The sequence below is a fragment of the Agelaius phoeniceus genome, chromosome 4, assembly GCF_051311805.1.
Source record: "Agelaius phoeniceus isolate bAgePho1 chromosome 4, bAgePho1.hap1, whole genome shotgun sequence".
Lineage (NCBI taxonomy): Eukaryota > Metazoa > Chordata > Aves > Passeriformes > Icteridae > Agelaius > Agelaius phoeniceus.
In genome coordinates this window covers 32,311,708-32,339,460 of record NC_135268.1, presented here as the reverse complement: position 1 = coordinate 32,339,460, position 27,753 = coordinate 32,311,708, and the positions used below count along the sequence as shown (strand labels likewise).

At 38.4% G+C, this 27,753-nt stretch overlaps 1 protein-coding gene across 4 annotated transcripts; it reads left to right on the top strand.

The window, feature by feature from the left end:
* The first annotated feature begins 8,532 nt into the window (after positions 1–8,532).
* Positions 8,533–25,798, top strand: MAP9 (microtubule associated protein 9). Of its 4 annotated transcripts, none has more exons than XM_077177235.1 (11): positions 8,541–9,060; positions 9,857–9,953; positions 11,169–11,567; positions 13,180–13,370; positions 14,250–14,308; positions 14,782–14,947; positions 16,067–16,156; positions 16,834–16,995; positions 17,493–17,638; positions 18,364–18,496; positions 24,334–25,798. In XM_077177235.1, the coding sequence occupies exons 1-11, from the start codon at positions 8,647–8,649 to the stop codon at positions 24,454–24,456; spliced, it is 1,980 nt and encodes a 659-aa protein (XP_077033350.1). In that variant the 5' UTR covers positions 8,541–8,646; the 3' UTR covers positions 24,457–25,798. The 4 variants fall into 4 exon arrangements, with proteins under 4 accessions (XP_077033351.1, XP_077033350.1, XP_077033349.1 ...); XM_077177234.1 differs by having other exon boundaries at positions 9,848–9,953; XM_054633239.2 differs by having other exon boundaries at positions 8,542–9,060; positions 9,836–9,953.
* The last annotated feature ends 1,955 nt before the right edge of the window (positions 25,799–27,753 follow it).

Sequence of the window (27,753 nt, the reverse complement as noted above, 5' to 3'; positions counted from 1 at the left end):
GAAAAGAAAAAAAAACCACTACAACAACAAAGAAATATCCAATCTCTGTGGAGCATGTTTCTGAGGCTAAGTACTGAAGTAGACAGTTTATATTGAAATGTTCATCACAGGACTCTGGTGCAAGTTTCATTTTCCCTTATTTAAAAAGCAGGTATTATTTACTTTCTGCTACTTCACTTGGGGGTCTGTAAAAATCACTCATTAATGGCAACACTTCGAACAAGTGAAATCCTCTATAATGACACCAGCACTATTATTATGGGGAGAGAAAAGCACCACCTGAAAATAAAATCGGGACCAGTTTTTCTTTCCCCCCTTTGAAGACTGGGAGCTCACATCTAATTTGCACTCTGTTTTGTTGTTTAGCTTTATTTCTCTCTACTTGACTATTATCTCTCCAGATCAAGTAGGGCGGCATCATAGCTTTCAGGGAGGATTCTCATTACAAGGCATTGCAGTATTACTCCAGCTTTATTCAAACTAATGCATTTAGCCCCAGTTCAAAAAAAGAAAACACAACCACCCCATTCTCCCACTTGCAATCGTACTCGGGAGCTTTACTCCATTGATTTGGGGCTTTCTGGTTTTTTCTTTTTCCTATGTGTTTCATTTGACTACAGCACAGAGTAGCCTTCTCTAGACAGCCAGCTTTTCCTTTAGCAGAGGTCAGCTGTAATACATATGTAGTGTTATCAACAGGATTTGTACAACACGCAGGGAAGTCTCTGCAGCCCAGATTCCATCAGTGTTTTTTACCCGTATTAGGTAAGATTAAAGCCAGCTAGGAGAGCATGCAGAGGAGGTGCTGAATTGTGCAAGGGCACCGCTTGACTCTTTGTGGAGGCTCACTTAGCACCTTTCTGTTTCACTTAACAACTTTGCTGTGCTAAATCCAGACTGGCTAAAGCCATTCATTAAACAGCACTAAGGCACAGATAAAAGACAGCAGCTCAATGCCAGAAGAGTGTTCTCACTGAGATAATGCAGCAGTAAAGAATTAGAAAAACGCTCAGCATTGCTCCTTCACAAATCGTTACAGTCCTGCTGCTAATACGAGTGGCGCAGAATTAGGCCACCAGTGAACATCCTGAGTGAACAGCACACTGTGAATATCCACCGAATATCCTGAGTCCTGAGTGCATGGATTAGCATACAGGAAAGCCACTGCCTGCTTTGGCACTGACTCCAGTTTGCTTAAGCATGTATAATGGACACTGTATTGCTGGAGATTTTTCCCTTTTTTTTTTTTTTTTTTTCCTTCTCCAACGAGCTGAACACTAACTGGATTGCATCAAAAAGACTAAAAAACCAGGACTTTTATAACAGGGCATTCTTTCAGTAGCAGGTCACACAAATTAGAACAAGAAGAATATAGATTGGTTTTGGTATATTCCCACTGATTTCCAAGGATTCCTTTGTGATTTTAAGGAGAAAATGAGAAACATAGCTAAGAAGGTAATCCTAGAGAAAATCCCACTAGATCAATACTAGGTACTCCTGTGCAGTAAGCCATCAGCATCTGTCAGTGTGAACTGTGCTTCTTATTAGCAGTGGCTGAGCTGCATGCAGAAATCATCTGTTTCCCTAGATGATCTGGATATACAGTTGATATATTTAATGTGAATTATGAGGTAAATATCTGTGTTTGAAAAAAAAAACCACACAGAAAAGAAAAAGAGGCAACAATCACATCTAAGAAAAGCACTGCACAATCCATTTATCAATTTGCTGTAATGTAATTGGGTCTCACATCATTAGCAAGAAGAGTTTCTATGAAACATTTCAACTTTGAAACACTGCATAAAAAGATCAGTGCATGATCACTCTCTTATCTGGTTTCCATTATTCATCTACACATTAAAAAAATGTTTTGATACAAGACAAAATGCAGTTCCCAGCTGTATTTTGTCATGAAATGGCTTTCATAGCTCACAGCTCTATTATCAGGAAAAGATTCTCAGCAGCTGGGTAAATACATTTTGCTTTGTTGATGCTGACTGTTAATTTTGCATCTAAAGCTTGCCAATGTTATAGAACCATAAAGCTTCAGAAAATGCCATTGATGGGAAGTGCAGTTGCTGTGCTATGGATAATTCATAGGCAATAGATGAAAAGGACCATGCTGGTTCCTCTCATGAAGTATTCCTGTTTTCAATATAGACAGTCAATGACCAAGAAGACAGGTAGGCCCTCAGGTGCCCAGGTACATTTTGCAGTATAAACATGTGTGTACATATGCATGGGCTGCTTGTGAGGCTGCAAACAATTTTTAAACACCTTGATTTAAATAGTAAATTTTAACTTCAGAAAAGGATTGCCTGGAGAAGTTGGGGATGCCCCATGCCCAGAAGTGTTCAAGGCTGAGTGGGATGGAGTTTTGATTTGCCTGGTCTCATAGAAGATGTTCTTGCCCACAGAGAGGGTGCTGGATCAAGATGATCTTTCAGGTCCCTTCCAATCTAAACCACTCTGAGATTCTGTGATTTAGCATCAACCACTGTCCCTTTGAAGTTTCAAGCACTGGTACTAAGAAAGAAATTAAATAGATGATGAAAGTTCATGTTACAAATGATTTTCCAGAATCGGGTTTAAAATAAAATTTTCAAGTATTAATCTTTTTCTGCGGTGCTTCAGTGGCTGGGTTTGTACCTAGAAATGTCTGCATTTACCTCAGACATTTAGAACAAATCCCAGTGGCATGAGGTATTGGTGGCAAGGGATACCAGCACTATGGCTGAGTTTAGTTCAGGAATGGAAACAGCACAGCTGTTAGTGTGATCCTACAGTCCTGAAGTGGAACAGCTCTCCTTTCCATGTCCCCAAACAGCCTGGGTGGACCTATGTAACTGAGAACACAATTTCACACTATGTGTGCACAAACCGTACTTAGAGGAGGCACCATTACTGAAGAGTCAAAAATACTCTGACAAAAGCTCAGTTATCCCTTTACCCTGCTCTGCACTGTCTCCTCCTCACCATGTCCAGCCCAGTGCTTTCTGCACTAGGATGATGCCTCTTTCTCTCTGACTCCCTCCTGCACTACACAAGAGTCCCTCTTGCCATTCAGACCCTCTCCCACACTTCACATGTTTCTGGCATGCCCATTAGCTTTTGTTTAGGATTTTCCTCTGACAAAACAGGCTGAAGAGCCCTGGCACAGAGAACCAGTCTTAGGGTAGCTTTGGACAATCCCCTAAACTGGCAACTAATCGATTCGAAAAGAAATAGGAAATGGAAAGAAAGATCACACAAAATCCAGATTTGGGTTGATGACATTTGCTGTTAAACTGGAGCCAAGTCATCTCAGCAGCTGCAAAATTTCAAATCAGTTGCAGGGGCTATAAACTAAGTCACAAGACGGAAGGAAGGAAACATGGAGAACAAGAAAAGATGAACGGTTAAGCTTCCTTTGCAAATACAGAGTTTGCTTTAATGTTCCAGATTACTAACTTGGATTATTTGTTCCCAAGTGCTGGGATTAATCAACGCTTTCCATTCGCAAGTCTGAATGAAATGTTCTTTCCATAGCCCTTGCAGAGATGACATAAGAGTACACAGAAATATTAATAATGGGAAAGTCAATATAGTCTTTAATCCACAATAAAAATATCCTAATGTATCATGGTCTCCATAGGAACTGCACAAAATCTGGAGTTTGTATTTTGTATTACACAGTTCTCTGTGTAACTGGTGTTACCAGTGTGGAGCTCAATCTGCAGCCCTGGCCCTGAGCAGTGGACATGTTGGATGGCCCAGAAAGGGGGAAAGGGTATGTAAGTGTGCTCCCTTCCCACAACTCTCTTTAAAGGTGCAGCTGAATAAGTGAATCTGAAGCTAAGGAAACCAGGGCTCCAATCTATGAGATAATAGTGACCTACCCTAAAAGAAACATAGTGACCCCCTAAAGAAAACATAGAAAATACCCAACTAGATGCTACACTTGTCCATATATTTGTTCAGGTGTGGGTCTGATGTTATAGCTTTTTCTGCTATGTTATCTTAGAATCTTGCCTTGTCTCTAGGGTAAGCTGAAAAGAAAATGCTCTCCAACAGTTCTTTTACTAAAAAAAGAGAACCACAAAGAGCAGCTGTTAGCAAATGCCTAAACCTTTTATCAAGCACTGAAATACCACTGATGTTCTTGAGATTCTTCTGTCTTCTGCATCACTGCCTCTAATAGGTACAAGTCATCATGTGATGTCTGAGTTTTCTTCACTGGTTAAGAGTATAAGTTAGTGCAAAATAGGCATGATAGAAATCCTCCACAGTTACACCACCATAGAATTTTTTCATGCCTTTGTGTCACTAGCACAGCTTCTGAGTCTTCTCTCTACATATAAAAAATGGGAATAATGATTCTGTCTCAGCAGCCTAGCAGGGAAAGCTGATAACTCCCTTCAAGACTAGGAAGTGCTCAGATATGGAAAGTGTACTGATAGACAAATCAATACATTCAAAAGATATAAAAAGATAATATCTTGTATGGTCAATTATAAATCTAAAAAGATTAAGTGATACATTCAGTGTGTTTCCAATGGGCCTTTATTTTGCTACACTGGAGTAAGGTAATCATTCATCTTTACTTGCTGAAGCTACTTGCACTGTAAAGCTCTATCTTCATTAGGATAATGGTAGAAAAATCAGACCTGGCAGCGTTATTCTCCTTTAAATCTTCCTGTCATACTGCAACTAGAATAGCACCAAAAATTAAAAGGAGACAAGGGAGGAATACAGATGTAAAGAGCAGAAGAAGCCATTTTTATTGTCAGTGAGAATTAGCTAGCCAATCTTTCTAACCACAAAGCAATTTAACTTGGCCTTTTGCTGCATCCATTTTCTCTGATTAATTTTTATGATGTCAGACTTCTCGTCCCTTGGGGCTGGAAGTTTGCAGGACATTATGCAAGTATTTAACCCAAGGCCCTGTCTCTGGCTCTCTGGTGATCTTTCAGGTGCCAGCAGCTTGGAGTCCTGACACTTCTCAAATGTGCAGGTGATAATCTGACAAGCGTGGTTCCTCTCTCTGTGAAATGTGCCATAGCATTGAAGTGAGTTACTGCTCAGCACTTAACAGCTGTTGGCTTCTCCTGACAGCATTAATACAACAGCAGACATAGAGATATTTTGAGAGTGAGAGATGTTTTTAAGCAATTGCAGGTCTGCGAGGATTCTCTCAAAGGTGTTTATTTAACCAGAGCTCACAGCTGCAAGACTTAAAAAGAATGTACCCATATACAAGCAACAGCAGTAGCTTGAGTCATTTGCACACAAAATGACTCCACTTGACGTGAAAAGGTTTGCATTTTCTGACTCCCCTTACAGGAAGTCTAATCTGCTGCCACCAACACAAACAAGCTTTGTCTGTTTGAAAAGTTCATTGCCTTGTTACTATGACCAAGCACAACACTGAGACAGCTGTTTCATTCCTCTGTGTTCCAATGCTTTTCCTTAAAATCACATCAAGTACTATTTACAAAAAAAGACAGCTTAAAAAAATAAAGCTGAAAATAACTTTAAAAAGTCAAGGATACATTTTTTTTTTCTTTTGCAATATCTACCTCCATCTGCTACTTCTAAGTCTAATGCTCAGGAATAAATTAACCAGTCCAGAACACATGTATTCATAAACTGCCATGTAAGTGATGTAGTTGTGAAATTATTCATCCTAGTTTATTCTTTTTTTTTGCTCCATTTTTACAGTCTGTTCCTTCAATGTTTTCCTATGTTTTTGTATGTATTAATTTTATCCAATTCAACTTTCCTGGCTGAATGCCTGAGAACAATCTACTAAGTCAAGGTTGCATACCTTCTTACACTGACAGCATCTTCTCTATCTACTTACAAGTCAAGTCAAGATGTAAAAGTGAGAGGTTGAATTTGATGACAATGGGGATTTCCATCTGATGCTCAAAGTTGATTATACTTCTGGTTTTATTTCGAGACAAGCATAAGAAGAACAGTATATTTTGGCACTACAGGCATAGCCCTGCAAAACATGGCATGTTGTAATAGACTATTTCATATGAACTGGGAGAAAAATGTGAGAATAATAATTATTTGTAATGTTTGTACTTAAGAAGGTCTGTGATGGTGACCCCTAGATAGAAGAGCACTTTGTTGTTCAGAATTGAAGCTACTTGTCACTCTGCTAAAAAAATCCGTGTGCAAGGGCCAAGAGCCAAAAGCACTTGTAGATGATGTCTGATTCCCACTGATGTCAAGAACAGGAATAGTCCTTTATGAGCCGAGACCCTGGCAACCAACATAAAAATCACTTTCTACAGAAATGTACACTAATTCAGAGATTTTGTCATGGCATTAAATTTCCTTTCAAGTGTAACTTTTGACTTTGGGAGGAAAAACCTAAGCAAGCAGAACAACATTTCCCTCCAGTAAGGGGTTTTATATATTTTGTCTTGATCTATGTGTCATGTGTTCAGAAGGAAAAACCTGTCTTACAAACTCTAAACATATTGATAAAAGAAACCACTTAAGGAAGTTGTTTATATGCATATAATCTAGCCATCCAAAAATCTCGTCGTACTTGACTGCTTTCTGAATATAACATCATTCCAGCAGATGGTAATCACACTGCATCGTGATGCCTGTTTTAAAAAGTGCTTTTTTTAAGGCTCTGAGCATGGCAGAGACTCACACACATTTGGTCAGCAGAATAAAATGTTACCTCTAAGTTTATTTTAATCCAAATTAATATAATTGCTGGGATCATTTACAGCCTTATTCTCAATGCTCCATGTCTACTTAAGAGAAGAAGTTTTACAGTTTACATTTGTGATATATTAGTCAGTTGCTAATTAAAAAGCAGATGTTAATGCTCATTTTCATACCATAAAATCTTCTGTTTTTTGTCCTAAATAAACCTCCATGTTTGGGGTTTTGTTTTTTGGTTGGTCGGGGCTTGTGTTTTGTTCATTTGTGGGTTTTTATTGTTTTTGTTGTTGTGCAGGGTTTATTTTTTAAGTACGTCTCTTATACCCAGAGCACTAGATTAATATTTAGGCTAAAGGCCCATCCACCTCACTGGGTCTCAATGGGATTTTTGCCTCAGGTAAGACTAGAAGATACAGACCTGATGTTCATGTGTTTTGACAAAAACATCTTCACACATTTTGAGTTCTGCAGTGCTGACAGTATTGATATTTTTTTCCTGCATCCAACCAACTCAGTGCCTTGAATATTTAATAATACAGGTGACATGAGGACTCATTGTCTGACTCATGTAAATAACACAGTAATTTAAACCAAATCTTCCTTCTCTACAGTGTATGCAATGCTAAATGAATATAGTCTTTCTCAAAAAAGACCATAAACATTGCCAGTAATATAAAAGAAACTAGAATAAACTGGACATTTGGGAAAAAAAAGATCCAATTGTTCAATTTTAGAATATTTTGCTGCCACCTTTTGGAATTCAATAAAATGTGCATCTCAGTGGTTTGTAACCGGGATAAATAATTTAGCCCTCAACAGCAATCACATTATTAGAGAAAGAATATATGCATTTCTTCTTCCTTCCTTTTAAAATTTTTAACAAGTAGGTTGAGTTTCACCTTTCACCTTCACAGAGAGATGGAATAGCATAGATTCAAATTTAAGGCTTTCACATGTGAAGAAAATATAGCAAAAAAAATGGGTGCATCAAGCATAACTCTCAATAAATGCCATGAGCAGACAGCAGATCAAGCATTATTTGGCCATAAATAAATATAGGCAAACAAAGAAAACAGCTGCTTACAGATGATACCTAAATATAAACTAATCACTGGCAAATAATTGTTAGTTTAAATGCAAGGTTACTTGTTAGAACTCAGGGCCTCTTTCCCCCCAGGTGCATTGTGGCCTTTGCATAACTGCATTGCTTTCAAAATCTAACTCTACATAAATAAACAAGAGGAAAACAAGTCCTAAGGCTCTGGGCTCTGTCCCACATATCCTCTCCCTGTTTCTGTCAGAGAGATTTTCTTCTGCACAACTTACAAAAATGCAATGCATTTTGGGGAACATTAATATAAATAAATATAACACCAGTATAGAGAACATGTCAGAAGTTCTTTGTTATCACTAAGACAACTGGAGCACTAGTCTTATTTTAGAAAGGCAAGATCAGAAGCATTTAAACCGGGGGAAGAATAGAAATGTCTGTGCCTGTAAATGGCCCTGAAGTGGACAGCTTTCCTTTGATGCACGGATTGGGAGCCCCCTGGGATTCGGGTGCCTTCATCGTGGCCACACAGGGGACAGGTGACCTCCAGGACACCAGGTGACCTCTAGGACACCTCTAGGTCCCTGTGCAGGGACGTGTTCTGCTTGGCAAAGTGTCTGGTCACTGGGGGGCTGGTGCTTGCCTGGTGGATCGCACAACCACTCTTTGGGGAAATAAAAATTGGAGTGCTAGGAGGTGTAAGCACCAGGAGATTTACTTCTGTGCCACTGTAATTTCTCCATGCCTAAAATCTGATTTAAACTAACACACAGGGGCTATGAGGTCTGTATTCCAGAAAGCACTAAAATGAGTATATTTCATACAAAAAGAGCTCACATCCCAAGTAGGAAGGTTTTGTACAATTACCTGACTGCAAGAGTGGGGCTGACGAACGTGTGTCAGCCCTGGTACGAGTGTCATGGATGTATGGATGCGCTCCTTGTGGGAACGGGGTTATTTGCAGGATAGGGACATCGACAATAAATCCTGCCAGAGCACGGATATCGATAATGAATCCTGGCAGCGCGGCTGTGGCCCGCCTGAGGAGGTGGCACTGCCGCGACGTGAGGCGAATCCCGACTAATGAAGGCGATCGCCGGCGCGGCCGTTGCCGGGCGACCGAGCGGGAACGGCCGGGCCCGGCCCGCGGCTCTTTCCCGGGGCTTCTTCCTGGGGCTCTTCCCCAGGGCTCCTTCCCGGGGCTCTCCGCCGGGTATTTTTCCCGAGGTTCTTTGCCAGGGCTCTCGGAGGACACGGCGGCGGCCGCGGGCACTGAGAGGCGGCAGCGAAACACCTCCGCCATGGCGGGGGGAGGCACCGCCGACTGCGGGCTGCAGGTGAGCGGCGGGGGCCGGGGCAGGGCAGGAGCAGGGGCAGGGGCAGGGGCAAGCCGGCGCTGGGGAACGGGGCCTGCGAGCAGGTTGCTGCCATTGGGAATACGTTAATTCGCTGGTACAGGCAGCACACGCACAAAAATCCGCGTTGCTTTGGAAATGGAAGCTCCGCGGTGAGGACACCGGGAGCTGCGGCCCGTGCCTAGGCTGGGAGCAGCCCCGCTGCCCCGTCCCGGACAGCCGCGCTGGAGGAGCAGCCGGAGGTCCGGAATATCGAGATACTGGTGCATTTCTTCATGGGTTTACAATCTGTAATTAAGGCCAGTGCCCTTCAGAATCATGTAAATCTATTGTGTCCGTGATGTCCTGCAGCAGCAGAGAGTCCAAATATGTGGAATTCTTCCATTGGTTTGGACCTGCCACCTGCTTCAGGCTCCTGTCGTGCGGCACCTGTTCTCATAGACCCTCCTCTTGTGTTCTTCCCGATCAAAACATACAAAAGAGGAGAAGTGTCACATGATGATACATCATAAGTGCCCAAAAATGAAAAAGGGATTTGCAAGATAGGTTTCTTATGATGAAGAAATATAAATAAATACATGGAGATTCGGGGACTTTTTTTGATTCAGATATGCTAGGGGAATGGAGATAGAATGGATGCACTATGCTTCAGCATAATTGTCAATTAAATAGGCTTATCTCAGTTTTGCTTACATATGTGTGGGAGGGGAGAATTAGTGCTGAACTTGAGTAAATGAATCTCCCTTTTTTGTAAAAGTTATTTGTGAAGCCATTTCAGGATGAGCTACAGGAGGCAATTTCTGATCATGCAACAAGCAAGGAAAAAGATGAATATCCAGACGACTTTGAAAGTGATGAAGATGGCATGTTAAATGGTAAAACAAAATTAAATATTTTTCCTTGTGTTTTTCCTTTCTTAACTCATTACTAGATCCTAGACAATCTTTATGTGTCGATATAATTTAGTGTTCCAAGATTTCATATTTTAACAACTTCTAAAGCACTGTCCTTCTCTGCCAAGTTACCAGCAGAATTCCCAATGAAATCAGCAGATGTGCCAGCCTGCTAGGCCACACACAGCCTGTACTGGTCCCTACCATTGTGGTCCCCAGTTCTCCTCCATAGTCATCTTGTTTACTTGACACCTGGATCAGACAGTAGTGCACAGTACTGTAAATGAAAGTGGACATGGGCAGAGAAAAAGGCAGTGTTTTTTTCTTACTGGTTTCCCAGTCTGGACAATCAGTGAATAAGAGCTGCAGGACAGACTTCCCTGGCAGACTATGTAAACCAGAAATAAGTTTGATCTGTCTGTTTTTCTTGGAGCAGGATGCATTTGATGTTTGCTAATGTTTATGCTTAGTCTAACAAGATTGGCCAAAAGACTCTTCTTCCTGCTGGTATGGCACTAAATGTTAAGAAAGTAGGAATATTAAATATGATCATGTATTTTTAAAAGGACTTCCTCTGCAGTCTGTTTTTCATTCTCACCTGAAACATCTTTTAACAGTTTGTGGGATGCTTTGATTTCCCTTTGTGGATAAGAATTAGGAAAAAATCTCTCCAGCAGTAAATGCATTATTCCACTATCATGACATTCTTTCGTCAACTTGTTCAAGCATTCAAGCTCCAAAATTAGGTCAATTAGCAATAACAGGCTAAAAGAAGATAAATAAGTTTGGTAAACGTGAATCTTGGCATTGTAGAAGATACTTCCTTTTGAGTATCTGCTAGTAGACTTTAAATAGGGCAGAAGTGAAGAGAAGGGAAGGGAGGATGGGTTCCAATACTAAACGTGCCCAGCTTTGTTGTTGAGGACTTGCTTCCACTTTCTCTAGCATCGACACATATTTTTTCAGAAGGACTTTAAATTGCATGGCAGAAAATAATAAATGAGTGAATATTTTTCTTTGGATTGGGTTCATGAAAATAGATGACAGGAAAGGAAGTAGAATAAGTCTGTAGTTCGGTGGCTTTGCAGATATTGGGGAAGAACATGAAAAATAGTGTTAAGTTATAGAAGATACAGGTTCTGTGTTGCATTTTTTTCCACTTGTATCAAATACAAGTTGGTAATGTGCTCTTTGCAGATATTGGGGAAGAACGTGCTGAAAGTAATTCAGGTTCTACAAGCACTGAGAGATCTCTTGCTGGGAGTCCTCTCTTGAATGATGATGCTTTACAAAAAGTAGTAGATTTGGAAAATGAAGCTGCTGATGACTTGAATTTATCCTTTCATGAAAAGAAGCTTCAGCAAATAATGGTTTTAGAAGGTGAGACCATACAGAATGACAGAAAAGATGATGAAGAAGGATGTTTGGAAGGTGAAAATGAGGATAACAGCAGAAAAAATAATGAAGAAGTACTGCGTGATAATAGTGAAAGTGATGACTTGCCTATTAACAAACTACATGAAAAAAGAAATCAAGAGGAAAACCAACCAAAAGCAAAGCCTCAGATGCACAAAAAACAAAATGCTTCAGCACCAGGTGAAAAGAAAATATTTTAATGTTGTTGCTGCTTAGCCATTTTACAGTATTTTAAAGTGTTTTAATTTGGGTTATTTTCTATGTTAACAATCATCTCCTAAAGATACATAAAGTCTGTCTGTCAGGGGGTAAACTGAACCGAAAGTGTGGGCCAAAAGCAGGAGGTTGCTGTTTGCCCTTTCCTTTGAGAAGATGAGAAACAGCTGTTTAGGTCCCTTAAGTCCAGCTCTCCATTGGTGCATGTGCATGGAAGGCATGAGGGGGCTACCGAGATGCCCCCTCAGTGTGTGCCTGGCACAGAAAGCTGCATTCACATAGTGTCCACTGACACAGTTTGGATGTATAGTCAAACACATAAACCCCCCCCGAACTTGAATCCTTCAGTATAAGAATAGCTAATTCATTTTTAATATGCAATGCAGAATTTGGAATTCTGCTAATCAATCTATATGTGTCAAAAGACTTACTATTTTTTATGGAATTCGTAATATGAGAGGAATTTGTCCTGTTTGATGTTGAGATAAGTTTATGGCTGGTCATTGCCTGTGATGGAAGATTGCAACTTTGAAATTGGTAGAGCAGGATTTAAAGGTATCAGCTTAATTTTTCCTTTCCACATGATGGCACCAAAGTGCCATCAAAGGCATTTGAATGTGCAGATGCCTCTCCTTCCTGACTGGTGTGCCTGTGTAGTTTTAGACTGGCAGAAAAGAAGTTGAACTACTCCTTTTCTTGATGTGAATTAAAGTAGTGCAGTGACACACTGCAATATTGGTTAAAATTCAGGAAATTCAGAATTCTTGTCACCTTGAACGTACCTTCATCACTGTCAATTTAGGGTAAATTTCTTCCATTATGGGCATTGATGTTCCTTTCTTTAGGTAATTTGGAGTTAATTTGTCATCCAGAAAATCAATTTTTCTAAAGAATTCTGTCGGAAATTTGTAAACTATTTCTAAATTGATTTTACTTGGTCATTTTTTGGTTTCTGTCTGAATTGTTTTACAGATTTAGATCTCTGCATTACTGGAAGTTGAAATCTGATGAAAATGGTTTTTAAGTCTAACTAATAATGTGTTTTGTAAATAACGCTTTCACCATTTAGGTATTTATACAGATTGAGGTGTTTTCTTTGAATCCCCACTGTGGAATTTTTCAGTAATTCCTTCATGTGTCCCACACCCCTGAAGAACACTACACAATGAAAGCATGATTTTTTACCCAGAGTGTTAGCTGGCATACTTCATTAGAAGTATGCTAGATGTCAGAAGAGCTCTTCCTGTGACTGCATTGACTCTTGCTTTTGGTTTCTGCACTAGAGCCATGTAAGGGAGGTGGAAAGTTTTCCCCTTGTCTTGCTCCTACATTCTCTAACATTCAAGCTTCAGTTGCTACTCCAGTCTTACATGAAAATACAAGTGAATACTGCTCTTATTCGTATATAGTTCTCAGAAGAAGGCATACAGAAAATGCATTATACTATATAAAATTTAGTAACAACTTTCCTAGATGGATTGTTTTTCTACAACTACATTTTGTGCAGAAAAAAACAATACTCAAAAACAATGAAGTTCTTTTTAATGTGTCCTCTCAATCTTTTTTCTCCCTTTAGAGAAAGATCAGAAGACTGTCAACACCAGCGACTTGAAACTGGAGGACAATGGTATGAAATCCCCTTCTGTTGACAGTTCAGATGGAATGATGAAAATAACAGAAGAGCAAAAAATAGCTGATGCTATGCAGGAGGTGTCAGTGAATGATCAATCTGAGCATGGGGAGGCAAAAAACAAGAACTCTATCAAGGTATTGCTCATCCACAGTTTACCATTGTTTGGAACAATGTCCTGGAAGCACAATGGAGTTTAGTAATGTTGCTGTTGGTATATTAAGTGTATAAAGCTGACAATTTAGATCTGGTTTCTAGAGATGAGACTCTTGTAAATTCTGTATAGCTTTATGAAAGATGTAAGGAATACCTCTTCCACAAATTATTCAAGTCAGATAAAGGTATTGAAATGTGTTTTCCAGCCTTAAGAAAGTACCCTTTTCAAAGTGAAAATGTCAGATGTCTGTTGTGAGGATAGCTGAATAGCAGTGAGCAATGTGTGTTGGCAGAGGATGGAATCCATGTGTGACCTGAATAATGGATAGGATGCAGAGGACTCTACTCTTTATCCTAAAAAGAAAATATGTAGCTACATGTAATTATTAAAGCTAAGTATTCAAAAGACTTAAAAGAGTGTTTATAGAATAAACCAGCTGTGTTCTTTTTACTTTTTATTATTTCTAAACTATTGACTGTATTTTTACATAACAAAAATGAACATTCCTAGCTGTCATTCCAAAGTGATACAGGCATTCTGAATGGTTGATTAGTTGGTTGGTTGGTTGGTTGGTTGGTTGGTTGGTTGGTTGGTTGGTTGGTTTGGGGGCTTTCTTTGTTCTGTTTTTTGGGTTTTTTTCTCTCCTTACTTCCTTTCTCTGTACTATACCCTCTCTTTATTAGGGTGCCTTTCTTGCCTGTTTTTATAACATCATGAGACCATGGAATAGCTTGACTTGGAAGAGACTCATAAAGGCTGAGTCCAATTTCAGTGCCCTTGTTATCTTGTAAAAACCTGTTTCATCCTGATCTGTTGCTTAAGAGACTGTATAACTTTACTTTCCCTCTGTGTTTTTTAGAAACTAAGTGAAACAAAGGAGAGAGTTCTAAAAAACCAAAAAGCTTCTTTATCTGACAGGTAAGAGGAGAATGCCAAACGTTGTTCTGAGCCATTTAAGATGCCTGTAAGCGCCCCGACAATGCTGCTCCCCTCTCATTTTCTGTCAGCATTATCTTTGCTGCTGACAACCTCTGACCATCTGTGGAAAACAGTTGAGTGCATGTGGCATGTTGTTATGACCCTTGCTCAGGTTTGTGTCCGATCAGACTGCCAGATCTTTTGCCAGTGTCTGTGATGAGTGTGTCACTGGAGTCTTTACAGGCTCTAAGCTGTTTTTTAAATGAAAGTGTAAGTAATTTGTAAATTCACAAGAAGTAAATTCTTTCTCCTTTTCCTTTCCCCAGTCTCCAGCCAAGTGTATATAAAAATCACAGTAACTTTTGGTATGCACTGAAATAAGAGGAACACTACTCATACCCAGCTCGTACTACTGTATGTGCTACAGTAAAAGGAAAGGTCATTAATGTGTTTGTGTCCTGGTATTTTCCTAGGTCTACAACTTCTGTGTATTTAAAGAGAAAGGGGAAAGCTGTTCCATCAACTTCACCTGTTTCATCTCAGTATCTGGGATCATTGAAGATGTTGGAGGATAAATGCATGCAGAAAAAAAGTCCAGAATTCAACAAAGTAGATAATTTAAGGGCAGCTGTTTATCAGGTAGATTTAAAAAATGAACAAACCAAACCAACAAAAAAATTGTGCACATAAAGGTCCTGATACAGGGCTCAAGACCTCATTTTTTCTTGAAATCAATAATTTTTACTATTTACTAATTTTTACTATTCCTTTTATTGATTTACAGGTATAGTAATCCTTTTATTCTGTTGCCTATGCCTTTTCCTCATATTATGAACAAAAAGCTCAATGAAAGGGACATAATGTTGTTATGTGGTTTATACTTTATTGTTTCAGACTATTTTCAGGCACATATTTTCCATTATTTCTACTTCATCCTTAATATAAGTAAGTGTCTACTTACAGTTCTTTGGTTATTTCCCTGATATGTTCTATTCAAATGGCATTCAGGAAAAGTGATAACAAATCTTGTACTCTTTCCAGAAGAATACTATACGTAAATTCCTTGTAGAATTAGAATTTCACAACAATTATTTTTTGGGTTTAAACAAATTTTTGCTAATCTGTTTGAGAACAACTCTCATTAACAGGCACCATTTATATTGGTATGTGGTTTTAATACTTGTTATGGTCCTAAAACAAATGTTAGACCCTCAAATCCATATTTATATTGTATTCACAGTCTTTGAGAGTAGAATAGTTTTCATTTAGGACACTATTATCTTTGAGCTGCATACCAAATGTACCGTTAATTGTTGAAAATTTAAGCCTGATTCTGCAGATGGCTCATAACCTTTTATGGCTGCCTGAAGTCTCACTTCTCCCAGCAGGATTTTATTCTCTTTTATTGTATGTATTTTCAAGAGAGACAACAAATGTAAATAATATTCCTATATACCAAATAATAAGAACCTTTATTACATTCTTCTATTTAATTTTGATTAGTGCTGACATTTTTGTTGGCATTTCTAGGAAGATGCTTTTTAAAAGATCTTTGAGCTTTTTTAGATTTTGTAGCTGTGATTTTAGAACCTTAAATTTTTTTTGATCACAATGTTTGTGTGATGACATCGTAGTTTTCCACATGGGATGCTGATTTAACTTGGAAAAACTGAGAGTAATTTTGGTGGTTATTATATTGGTGCTGTTCTTTACTTATACCTTAAAAGGACTTTAAAAATATTTTAATGATTCTTACAGAACTGGTTGGAAAGGAAAAAGCTCCTTCTACTGGAATTAAAGAGAAGTGAGAAAGAAAAAGCTGAAATTCTAAGGAACAATACTGAAAAGGTTTGTTTACATTGTTGTTTAAAAAGAAGTTGACAAATTATGACTCTTTGAAGTGTTCTTCCTGCCTGAATGCATCCCTCTGCTGTTGTGAGGTATCTGGTTTTCTCCAAATAGTACAAGGTGATGTGAAATAATAAATGGCATGTCCTGCTCATTAGGGTTGTGGTAAGCAGTGTCTGTCCAATGATTCCCTACACATTTACATAAGGTGTGTTAGAAATGTGCTTCCCAGATTAATTTTTGAGTTAGTTTACAAAGACCTTGGGATGCTTAACTCTTAAGGTGCCAAGTTTTGTTTTGTGCATGAGAATATGCATTCACTCCCTGCCTCAAGAGATGCTTATGTAGAGAGGGCTCTGGCTTGAATAGTATCATGCACATTTTTTGATTTGGCTTTTAACTATTTAATATGTTTCACTTCTAAGCACTTAGCATGCATTTCATATCCTTCTACACATATTTTGTGGAAGCAGTTAGTCTCATTCAAGTAAATTAAAAATGGACATAGAAAATAACGCTATATATGCTTAAAATTTAATTGTAATACTTGCAATGTTGTCAGCAAATCAATGTCTGTTTCTTTATTGCTCTATTTAGCAATAAGTTTACAGCTTACTATTTCACTTAAAATTTCAAACTGAAATTGATTTAAATGTAGACTTTTATTTCCAATCTAGAAAGAAGCACTTAAAAGAGAAGAAGCAATTGCCTGTTACGAAGCCTGGAAAAAAAAGAAAGAGAAAGAAGCAAGAAAGTTGAGTGAAAGAAAAAAGCATGAGGAACTTGAGGAAAAGAAACCAGCAGAACAGAATAAGGAAAAAACAGAAGCAGCACAAGCGGTGATGTGGAATATGTACCTAAGTGTATATTTGAATGTGGTTCAGGAGCTGGTAAAAATAATTTGGATTAATCAAGAATGAGATGGAAATGAACTAGAATCTTAAAATCTAGACATTTCCATCTAGAATGAGATGGAATGAACTAGAATCTAGAGACCTAGACATGCTTAGTTTTTGAAAGAAGCTTGTATTATGTTTTGTTATGTAAGAAATGTGTAACGTTTACACTTGCAGAAAAACAGGTTTCTATATTTGGAGTCTATTAACTGAGCATAAAATAAACCTCATACAAATACATTAGCAATTAACTATTACCTACTGGAAAAATAAGATTCTTTTTAGATACAGTGATACCCACTTCTGAGCAATTCTGCAAGCAAATATTCTAAAATTAGAATGTGTAGAAATTACAAAAAATAATAATGCAGATTAGACTAGTGGAGTATTGACAGAAAGATGAGAGGTAAGATTTTTTATGGATCTATGGTTGTCTTTAGGCATTCAAAAAATGGAAAGAAAGAAAAGTGGAATATTTAAGAGAGCAAAACAGGAAGGAAAAACAGTCTGAAAGAATGAGGAAGAAGATAGAAGAGGACCTAGTTGCAGAGAAGAGGAGAGTCAGTGTATCAGCAGTTGAAAAATGGTACTTCTCCACTGTGTTTGCTATATCATAGCTTCCAAAATCCTTGCTTATAAATGTAATAGGTCTTCTGTGAATGCTTGATGTGCCTGTAATTGGAAGACAATGGATTGCTTGGGATCAGAGGCTTCATTCCCACTGGAGACAAAGTCTAACAGTGCAAACCAGCTGTGCAGCTCCCTTTGGTTTATTAATTTAGTTACTTTCCTCCCCAAGAGGATATTAACTAAGCCCAGGCAGAGATACTGCAAATGATAAAATTCACTGTGTAGTAGTATTGTGTCTTACATGGCTATTTTCATGCTTCATTACTAAGCCATAGGAAGGAAGGTAAATCTTTAAAAGTTTCATAGAATACAGTATAGGAATGCAGATGTAGGAAGAAGGAAATGAGATGTATCTGCTGGAGATATTCTTTATTACTTTTATAAGCCAAGAATTTTCACAAAAAATGCACAACTTACTTTTATGTACAGAAGTTCAGAGTGTTTTTTTTTATTATTCTAAAAAAGGGAGAACAAAGTACAGAAAAGGTGATGCCATAATAGGTAGAGTAGTAGATTCATTTATACCTTGGTGATGTATAAAAATGGACATGGAAGATTTTAAATACATATTCTCAATTTAAAGTGTATAATACATATTTTGACTCAATTTATTTAATTGGTCACAGATGCAGCTTTTGGTCTGTACATTATGACCTCTTGCTCTTCCCTCTCACTACACAGGAATGAAAAGAAGAAAGAATATATCAAAAAGAAAAAAGTAGAAAAGTTCCTGGAGAAAAAAAAGCGAGAAATGCAACAGGCAAAGAAGGAAGAAAAAAGTGAAAAGGCTATGGAGGAATATGAAAGATGGCTGGTATGTTTGGTTGGGTTTGGGGTTTTTTTTTGCCTCTTGTCAAAGCCAAAACATTTGGTGTAGTGTGAGCACTTGAGTATTGTAATACTCGTGGGGTGTTGTGCTGTTACGAGAGAGGCCAGACGATGGCAACATTACGTTGCTTGTCCCCCTTGAATGTGTGAGCAAAATGTTGCTAAAGTACAGTGCACTTGATAGCTGGCATACATGGAAAATACATTCTCCCTACCTACACAGAGTTTTCAGTTTCCATAAGGCTTCATTTTTTGCCATTTCATGTCAGGAGCAACCGTCTCTGAAGGGCCAGTTAGCCAGAGCATAAAACCTGCAAAGTCAAAAAGCATTGCCAGCTGCAACAGTCAGTGCATGTACATTCAAGGAAGCATTGAAAATGGAGACTTGAGGACCTCACAATTGATAAAAGGACTTTTAATGGAGTTCATGATGATTTCCACTTATGAGAAAGGGTGGAACTCTGATGCTACCAATTATATTTTTCTCACAGCAGTGTCCCTGTTTTAAAGCAGTAAATTAATCCAGTGCTCTAGTACCAACAATAAGGCAGGTTATTTTTCCTTGCTGCAGAAGGACAAACTCGAAGAGAGATCACTAATATTCTTAGCATGTTGTTTTCTTAAAGATGTGTGACTTGTCAGTTAAAGAAGAACCTGTTTTAATTCCCCACCCTGTGACAGTCTTCCTCCATACTGACTGTCGAGTTTTTTTTAGTAAGAAAGTGTTTATTCTGTTCTTACATGTGATTTCTGGCATGCCTTGTACATATGGTCTCTGTTGCCGTTTTTAAGAATAAGATCTTGCAACCAAGCTGGATTATGGTCCTTACAAGAATTCTTCTTTAGTGTCATTAGCTTAATGTTTTTTTCTTTTTTTTTTTTTTTTTAGGAGAGAGAGGCAGTTAGATGAAAACTGAGTCAGGCAGCTGTACAGGTGTGGGACAGGTTTAGAGAGGACAATTTACTTAATTGGTCACAGATGCAGATTCTTTACTTGGCTAACTGAGAAATACACAGTTGCACAAAACAGCAAAAGCCTGCACATTTTTCCCTTCTCTCTGTTTCCAAACTTTTTTAATCTTAGGTTTATATCTTTTAAGATGTTTGACCTGGTGCCCTGTTGAAATACCTCTCATTTCTGTAATCACTGATAAGGTTTTTTTCTGGTCCCCATTGTCAGGAGATTTTCAGCTCAGTTTAGCAAATGATTAATGTCTGATCTTAGTTGATTTCTTGCTTGAACAATACTCCTGATTGCCAAGGTAGGGAGTACTATGCTTTGAGCAGTAGCTAATCCACTGGCCTGCTATGCTCTGCTCACTGAGACTGTCCTAATCAACTTAGTTGTACCAAAGCAAGAATGTTACTTCTCATTGTACATTTGACTTCCTTCCTGTCCTGGATTCTGTATGAAGGTAAAAAAAATATCCCTTTTTTTTAGGAGTGAAGGTTGCTGCCTAGCACAGGCTCTCCCATTCAAATTGTGTGTGAATTCCTGAGGCGATCACTTCAATGGGATTATTAATGAAAATTTTAGTAGTTGGAGGAATGACCAGATCTAACTAGATATACATGTGAAATAAGCAAGCATAGGATGGGATAAGTACTGAACTGGTTGGCAGAGGTACCTCTAAAATGATCCCATTTTCAGTGTCAGTGTGCAAGTGTTGACTGATGTGTCTCATGCCCAGTCTTCACATTTTTTACTTTCAGAATTTGTGCTGTCTTTTTGCAACTTACACATCTTTATTTGAGAAAGCATATTGGAAAATGGCTCTGTCATAATTTTAGGCCAGAATATTGCCTCACTTTGTACACTTGCAGAAAAAAATACAGACCAATAGTGAACTGCCCAAGAGAAACACTGTAAAGTTGTCATTGCATTACCAAGGGAACTCAGGTGACATCTGCCTGCAGGTGGATATGTATCAGGTCTGAGGGCAGAATTTGGAAGCCTTTTAAAAGTATTCTTTCAACTAAAATTATTTTTAAATGGCAATAAAAATAGTAGTGATATAGTGGGAAGTATTTGAATATGTTTTCATTAACATTCAGCAGAAAGAAATGTGTACATTCATCCTCAGCTTTCCTGAAGCAGGTGTTGACCATAATGCATGGATAAAACAGACATAGAAATCTCATTGTAGTTCTGCTAAAATAGAAGAAACATTCTGCTTTTATGCTAATGGCAATTCTGTTACTTCTGCTTTTAGAGGTCATTGTGTGAATGTTTGATAGCATAAGAGCATAGAGAAGATTACTTTTTAAGCCTGGAAATAAATGCCCTGGAAAAGGCTATTAACACTTGTAAAATACTGGCATAAATAGGATAATCTTGAGATGAGATGCTTTAGAAGCTGGAAATTCAAGCTTCTGATTATTTTGTTTCTTCCTATCATTTGCTTCTTGCTACTCACCAAGAGCTCTTCAAGCCAATCTATCTTGATAAATGATCATTTTTTACTTACTGCATAATGCCAGTGTCTGACACTGGTCATTGACATGCACCTGTTCTGAGGAGTGGAATGTGGACAAGAATCACGTAGAAAGTTGATAATGACCCATCACTTTAGTTTCCATTATTTCTGAGATACTAATCTTGATACTTGTTTACTGTGGATAGAAGTGAGTATCATCTCTAGATAAGTTAATGTTGTCCATTTTCTGTAAAAACATCAACCTACCATGAGCTTCTGAGAAATAAGGCTGCTCTCAAATAGTTATCAAAGACCAGCACAGTAATGTTGAAAGTCTTAGAAGAAGTTTGACATTTTACCTTGAATTTGAGCATTTGCAATATCTATTTTTGGCATTCTAAAGCTGTTTAAAAACATCAAGAAAGGATATACTGGATAAGTCCCATGGATTTCTTGCTTTTCAGGGTTAGAAATAGCTGAAGTGGGTTGTTAATTTCATGTATTCATTAATTTCATATGATCTCTGAAAATTCTTTCTAAATTGCAATTTTCATGGCCTGTCATTGCAATAGGTTAGAAATAAGACTGCTATTGTTACTCCTCTCAAATGTTGTCAGTCTTCTGTAATGTCTAAAATTCAATTTCTATGTGCCAGTCATACTGCTAAAGAATGTGCTCTTCCCAGAATTTTATAAGTGAAAATATATTCATCTTACTAGGCTATTGAGTAGGAAACTTCCACAGAAATCAAGCCATACAGTTGACTTGATCTAGTGCAAGACAAGCTACAGTTCTGATTTAACCTTTCATCATTTCTGTTACTCTACTTCAATTAGTGCAAATAACATCTTGTTTATTATTCTATATTTATATCAGTTATGTCTTGTGAGAATTTGCACTGTAGTTACAAGAACATAAAAACTTTGTGTGTGTTGAAAACAGGGAGAGGAGGCCAGTAGATCTTCACTTTGAATTTAATCTTTTAAAACACTTAGATTAACTTAAGACTCTTTCCTTGCCACTTGGATTCATTAATGAAAACTAGATCTCAAATCCGAACATTCAAAACTGAAGCACAGTTAAAAAAACCAAAGCAACTTTTGTACCTTTCCTGGGTGGGTTTATGCTTTATTTTTGGTTGTGGTTTTTCATACATGAGTCTGTTGTGTAACATCTATTCAGTAGAGCGTGCTCAATAAACATAAAATATGCACATTTCTTTGTAGCACGCAATTTCTCTAATGCTTGCAATACTGCTGCAATAAGTGTTACTTTTAATGAGTTTTCACTTACCTGTCCTGATGGTATACATATCTTTGTACAGTATAATTCTGTGATTATAGATACATGAGCATCTATTATATATGCATTCCTTTAGAGCATGTTCTTCCCAAGCTATCTGTACTGCTTCCCATATCTTTTCTTGAAAAATATCACTTATAATGAAGACTAATTTTCTCTTAGGGTACTAAACAGTTCCCTTGAACAATTTTAGAATATCTTGAATTTGTTCTAAAGACCCAAAGCCACTAGTTGTGTTCATCTGATGAAATCTCTGTGGACGGAGAAAGAAGGCAAAAATGAGGGATGAGAAGAGTCAGAATGTCACAATGCTGCAAGCCTAGTTTGTCTCAATTGCTCCATGTGATCAGAAAAATATAGTTTTTACAGAGAGAGAGTATTTTTTATTCGACTGTGATAAACTTTTGTATTGCCTATTTTAGCAAAGGGCATTCCTTTTCCATGCAAACCTTGCCTTGCTTTTAATCAGCCTTACTAGTAGCAACATGAAATTATTGTGTGTTTGTTTAGCCAGACCAGATGTTCCTAACTGAATTGGATCTTCAGGTTTATGTTGACAAAGAGCTGAAGGGCACAGATTAAAATCATATTGGTAGGGCTGATATTTCAGTGTGTTGCTTTGCATTCTACAATTTTTGGACACATACATGTGTAAAACAGGAGAAAACTTTACTCAAGCTCACTTTCTTACAGTAATGCTTCCACACCCCTTTTTCAGTCTACTCCCTCAGCCACAGTTACCTCACTATTGCCCTGCTCACATAGGAGTAACAGACAAACACTGCCAGCATTTTGGGAGTTTGTGGATATATGGCATCCATCAGAGGAAGAGGGTCATGGGTTATATGAGAGTACCAGTTATCTTATAGCTGTCCTCAAGGAGCAGTACTTCCACTGCAGTGCAGTTCAAACATGTGAAAAACCACAAAACTATGGATGCTTAAAAATGCTGGCTGATGGGCTGCCAACAATGAAAGAACCAGGGTTGGATGTGGCACAGCTGATGATGGTTTTAAGTGGGCATATCCACATTGCATCTTTACTACCAGGGATGTGTTTGCCAGGTTTTGGTCTTGGGAATGAATGTACTGTTCATGTGTGAGAAAGGCAGTTGCTCAAGGACCTCTTATCCACCCATCACAGGGGCACTGTAAATTGTGCTGTGGTCTATATGGCCAATCTTGGTTCCACCAAGAAAGAAACTACTTTTAAGTCAGTAAGAAGTCTGCACTCATATGCACCACAAACCTGCAAGGAAAACTTGCACCCATAGAAAGCTTGCCAATGTACTAAACTGCTAATGCAGATGCACCTTTAGATGCTGGTTCTCTTGAGGGTGAAATGGCAGTCATCTTTGCAAAGAAGAATGCTTATGTAGAATAGAACTGATTAGAAATTCAAAAATTATTATAAATAATTGCAACTTAATTTTTGAATGACAGGTCTCTTGAAAATCATTAGTTAATGAGACACTAAAAGAGTGTAGCAAGTACCTTGCAATCCTCATCATCCTAATTGCCCCATTGCTGTTTGAAATAACAGAAAATAGAATTGGAACCTTGCAGTGCTTATAACATAAATTAGATAGATCTTTGTTTAAAATTAAATTGTTTAATTACCAGTTTATTCTAATACATGGCAAGTGTGATTTAATAAGTACAGAAAGTTACAATGATGCATCAGTGTTCTCATTATATGAGAACCACATATTTTGCATTGTGATTTAGGTATCCTCCTAAAGACAAGAAGTAATTAATATGAGACTAATTACATACAAGACCAATACCTAGTCCAGTAGGCTTTCTGTTGGGCTTTTTGTTTAGACAGTGCACAAACCCAGCCTATCCTTGAGGCAGACACCCGAATTGTAAGTGACACCCAATGTGCAGCCTCTTTCATTGGTTGCATTGTGCAAAGTCCGTGACTGAACCTGCAAAAGGGATGTGCTGAGCTCCAAAAGGCAAACCTCCATTGCATGTTTTCTTTTCATTTTACACAAGAAAGGCATAACAATAATGTAACTTTTCTGTTAGTATAATTGTTGTTGAGGGGCAGTGGGTTGGTTTTGGTTTGGGCTTTTTTTCACACATCTTTTTATTCTCAGGAAAACAAAATGAGGAGAGAACAGCTTGAGAAGAACCAAAAGAAGTTGCAGGCTGTCCATGGGAATGAAATGAGTCCTCCCTGGAGACCACCCGGCAAAGTCACATATTCTAGTAATTACTAAGCAGTTTATTGCCTTCCCAAAGAACAGATAGCTTACAAAGTGCTGTCAATAGCCAGTAGCTCTTTTGTTATCAGCTGATTTTCACTGAATCTATTATAGGTGTTAAATTATTTCTTTTTAGTTTAATTGATATCTGCAGTTTAAATAAACCTGTTACTCATTTGCATTGCTTTAGAAAATGTAATAATTTTTCTAATTCCACATTTAAATTACTTTTGCTAAATGCCATGGTATGTCATTTATATCCAGGATTTATATCCAGGATATTTATATAGATACAGAGAAAATATATATTGCAGATAGGTGAATACAGGGCTTTCATAAGCTCCAGGTCTGGCTCTGGCTGTTACCTCATGGCAGGCCAGGCATTATTTCCAGCAGTAGTGGAGAAAAGAGAAAGAATCTACTGCCAGCAGAAACTTTCAAGTAGCTGAGAAGATGCCCAGCTAGAGCAGCTTCAGTGGCCCATGTAAGAGGCAGAGTAAACTTTAAGACTGCAGCAGGAGAGATGAGGAATTGCAGCCCTGGCAGAATGCAAAAGAATTGCCAATTCAAAACTGGCACACCTGGATTTTTTGAGAAAATACTAAATTACTTCAGGCCTTCAGAGTGGGGTGGTGATGTCCATCATTGATGCTCTGGGCTTTTAGAACTTGGAGCCTTGAATTTGAGTTTAGTCTGTTAAGAAACTCCAACTATAGTATCATGGGAGGATGAAATTTGTAGCAGGCACCAGAGTTTATTGTACAACAGACCTGAAGAGTCTGAGACAAGGCAGCCTGTGAGAAAGGGATCATCTGGATCTTTATTTTTGCAGTGTCCACCTAGAGGAAGCAAGGAAGGTCCCTATGCTGACTTGAGGGATGGAAATTAAAAGTGTGGTAGGATTAGTGGCAGAGATAAAGAGAGTTTGTCAGGTGCCTGTTCCTGAGCTGAATGCTGCATCTTCACTGAATTTAAGCCTTTCTATAACTGGGTAGAAGGTTTTGACAGAAGACAGAAGTGAGATGTGGGTGACATCTTTCAGAGGAATGAGGAGAAGCTCACAAATTGACAACTTCTCAATTAGGAAAAGATGCTGAAGTCTGTAGACAGGGGAAAACAACTAGTTGATATGTTTAACTATTATAATAAAATTCGGGGAGCTTCATTTAATGTTATATTGTAAAAATTTGTACATGTTACAGCATAACACAAATGTCATAGGAGAATTAGAGCTGAGAAATATATAAATATGTACATTAATGTATAAGAACATGCATATATCTGTATAGATCCTACCTATATGTTTATTGATGACAGAAGATATTTTGTATTAATAAAGTATATTTTAGTACAATGAGCCTCAATGTTTTCATTGGATTTTAGAATACAAATCTTTATTTAAAGCTTTAATATATAGAAATTAACTAGGCAGTGTCTCTAAGCACAAGGTATCATTGTTAACATGACAAGTAGATAGGAAACTGTATCCCACTGAAGGCAAGCTTCTACAGCATTCCAGCTGTCTCCTCCAGCTGCCTGACACTTGCTGACACACCAATGCAAACATTCATTTAAGTTACTGTTCTAAACAGTAACTTAGAAGATGGTTAGTATCTCTATTTTTTTCCAAGTATTTAATTTAGGCATTAAATTGCTCCATTGGTGCTAAAGGCACAGGCTGATGATAAATGATTTTCTGTTTCAAGTCTCATTCTGGGTAAGAAAGATTGTATGCTGTTTTCCATTGTATCTTTTTTTCTTTAATATTCACAAAATAGGAGATCATCTTACATGGTCTGTATATCATGGACTGCTGTGTTTCACTTCATTAATTATGTGTTTAACTGAGTTACTTGACTCAGAGTAACAGGGATAAACTTTTCTGGGCTGTGAACACCGATGGCAGCCTTGGCTGCACATCAAAACCTGGACTCACTCCAGTTTGTCTGTATCTTTCTTGCACTGGGGAGCCCAAAACTGAACATGATGCTCCAGATGCTGTCTCGCTCCCAGCTGCAGTGTCACACATGCCAAACAGAGGGGAACAATCCCTTCCATCAACCTGCTGAGCACACTCATATTAATACAGCCCACAGTGTCATTGGCATTCCCTGCTGTGAGAGCCTATGGCTGGCTTATGCTCTGCTGCTTTTCCTCTGGCACCCCTGGGTATTTTCCTGCAAAGCTGCTTTTTGACTACTGGAACTCAGGCTGTGCTATTGAAATGAGGTAACTTCACCCCAGATGCAGGACTTAGTTTGTCTTTGTTGACCTTAAAGGTTCCCACCACCCCCTTCTCCCACTTCCTGGGAAACACCCTGCTTGGCTCCATGGATTTAGCTGTGTCCAAGCAACTGAAGTGCTCCCTGTTCTGTCTTTTTCTTCAGTGCTTCAGTGTCTGAGGCTAGACCTCATCCATTACAAAAAAAAAGGCAAAAAAGGACATGAAGCATCTCAGCTTTTTCCATGTCCTGTGTCACTAAGTCACCTGGCCCCTGAGGAGCAGGATCCCATTTTTCTTTCTGCCCATGTACTTCCAGAAGCACCTTTGAGTCCCATATGAGCTTTAACTCTTGCTGAGCTTTGTCTTTAGTAAATGCTTCCATGTTTTAGTCAATGTAGAGTAATGTCTCTGTTTTGGTCCATGGTGCAATTACTCTCCACCATCTCTGTGCTTGCCTACTCTGAACTCCAGCAGGAGAGCCTGTTCCTGCATGCTGGCTGCCTGCCCCACTTGTCTGACTACACACATGACAGAATGGACTTGTTATTTGATGGGGATATCAGTGAATCTCAACTAGCATTCCTGGGTCCCTTTGCTTCCCAGGGCAGCCTCCTGTGAGATCCTGCCAAACAGATCCCTAAATAAGCCATCATCTTCCCTCCTCAAGCCAAGGTTGTGGTTCTATTTCCTTTACTGCTTCTTACATGATTAGAAGTTTCACAGTGTCAAGCTTAGGGCAGTCAGGAGATCATCAGCTTTCCCAGCCCAGACCAGTTCATCCCTGTAACCATCCATTAGGTAAGGTCGAGTCCCAGGCTCCTCTTAGAGCATCAGCACTTCCACCTTCAGATCTCTACTGACCTGTTGGCTTTTAAAGAGCAATTTCTGAAATTTTAATAGCCTTTATTAGTTAGATTTTCCCCTAATGGGTAATAAAGTAATTGCAAAATTCTTACCTGATTATTTCAACCTGGGGCATGGGGAAGTCTGCTCTTATTAGCACATTGTATTCAGGCAGTTGAGCTGTTTTCAACATAGAACATTAATTTAGCACCTACACTCAGAGGAAAAGTTCTAAGAAAAGTCTT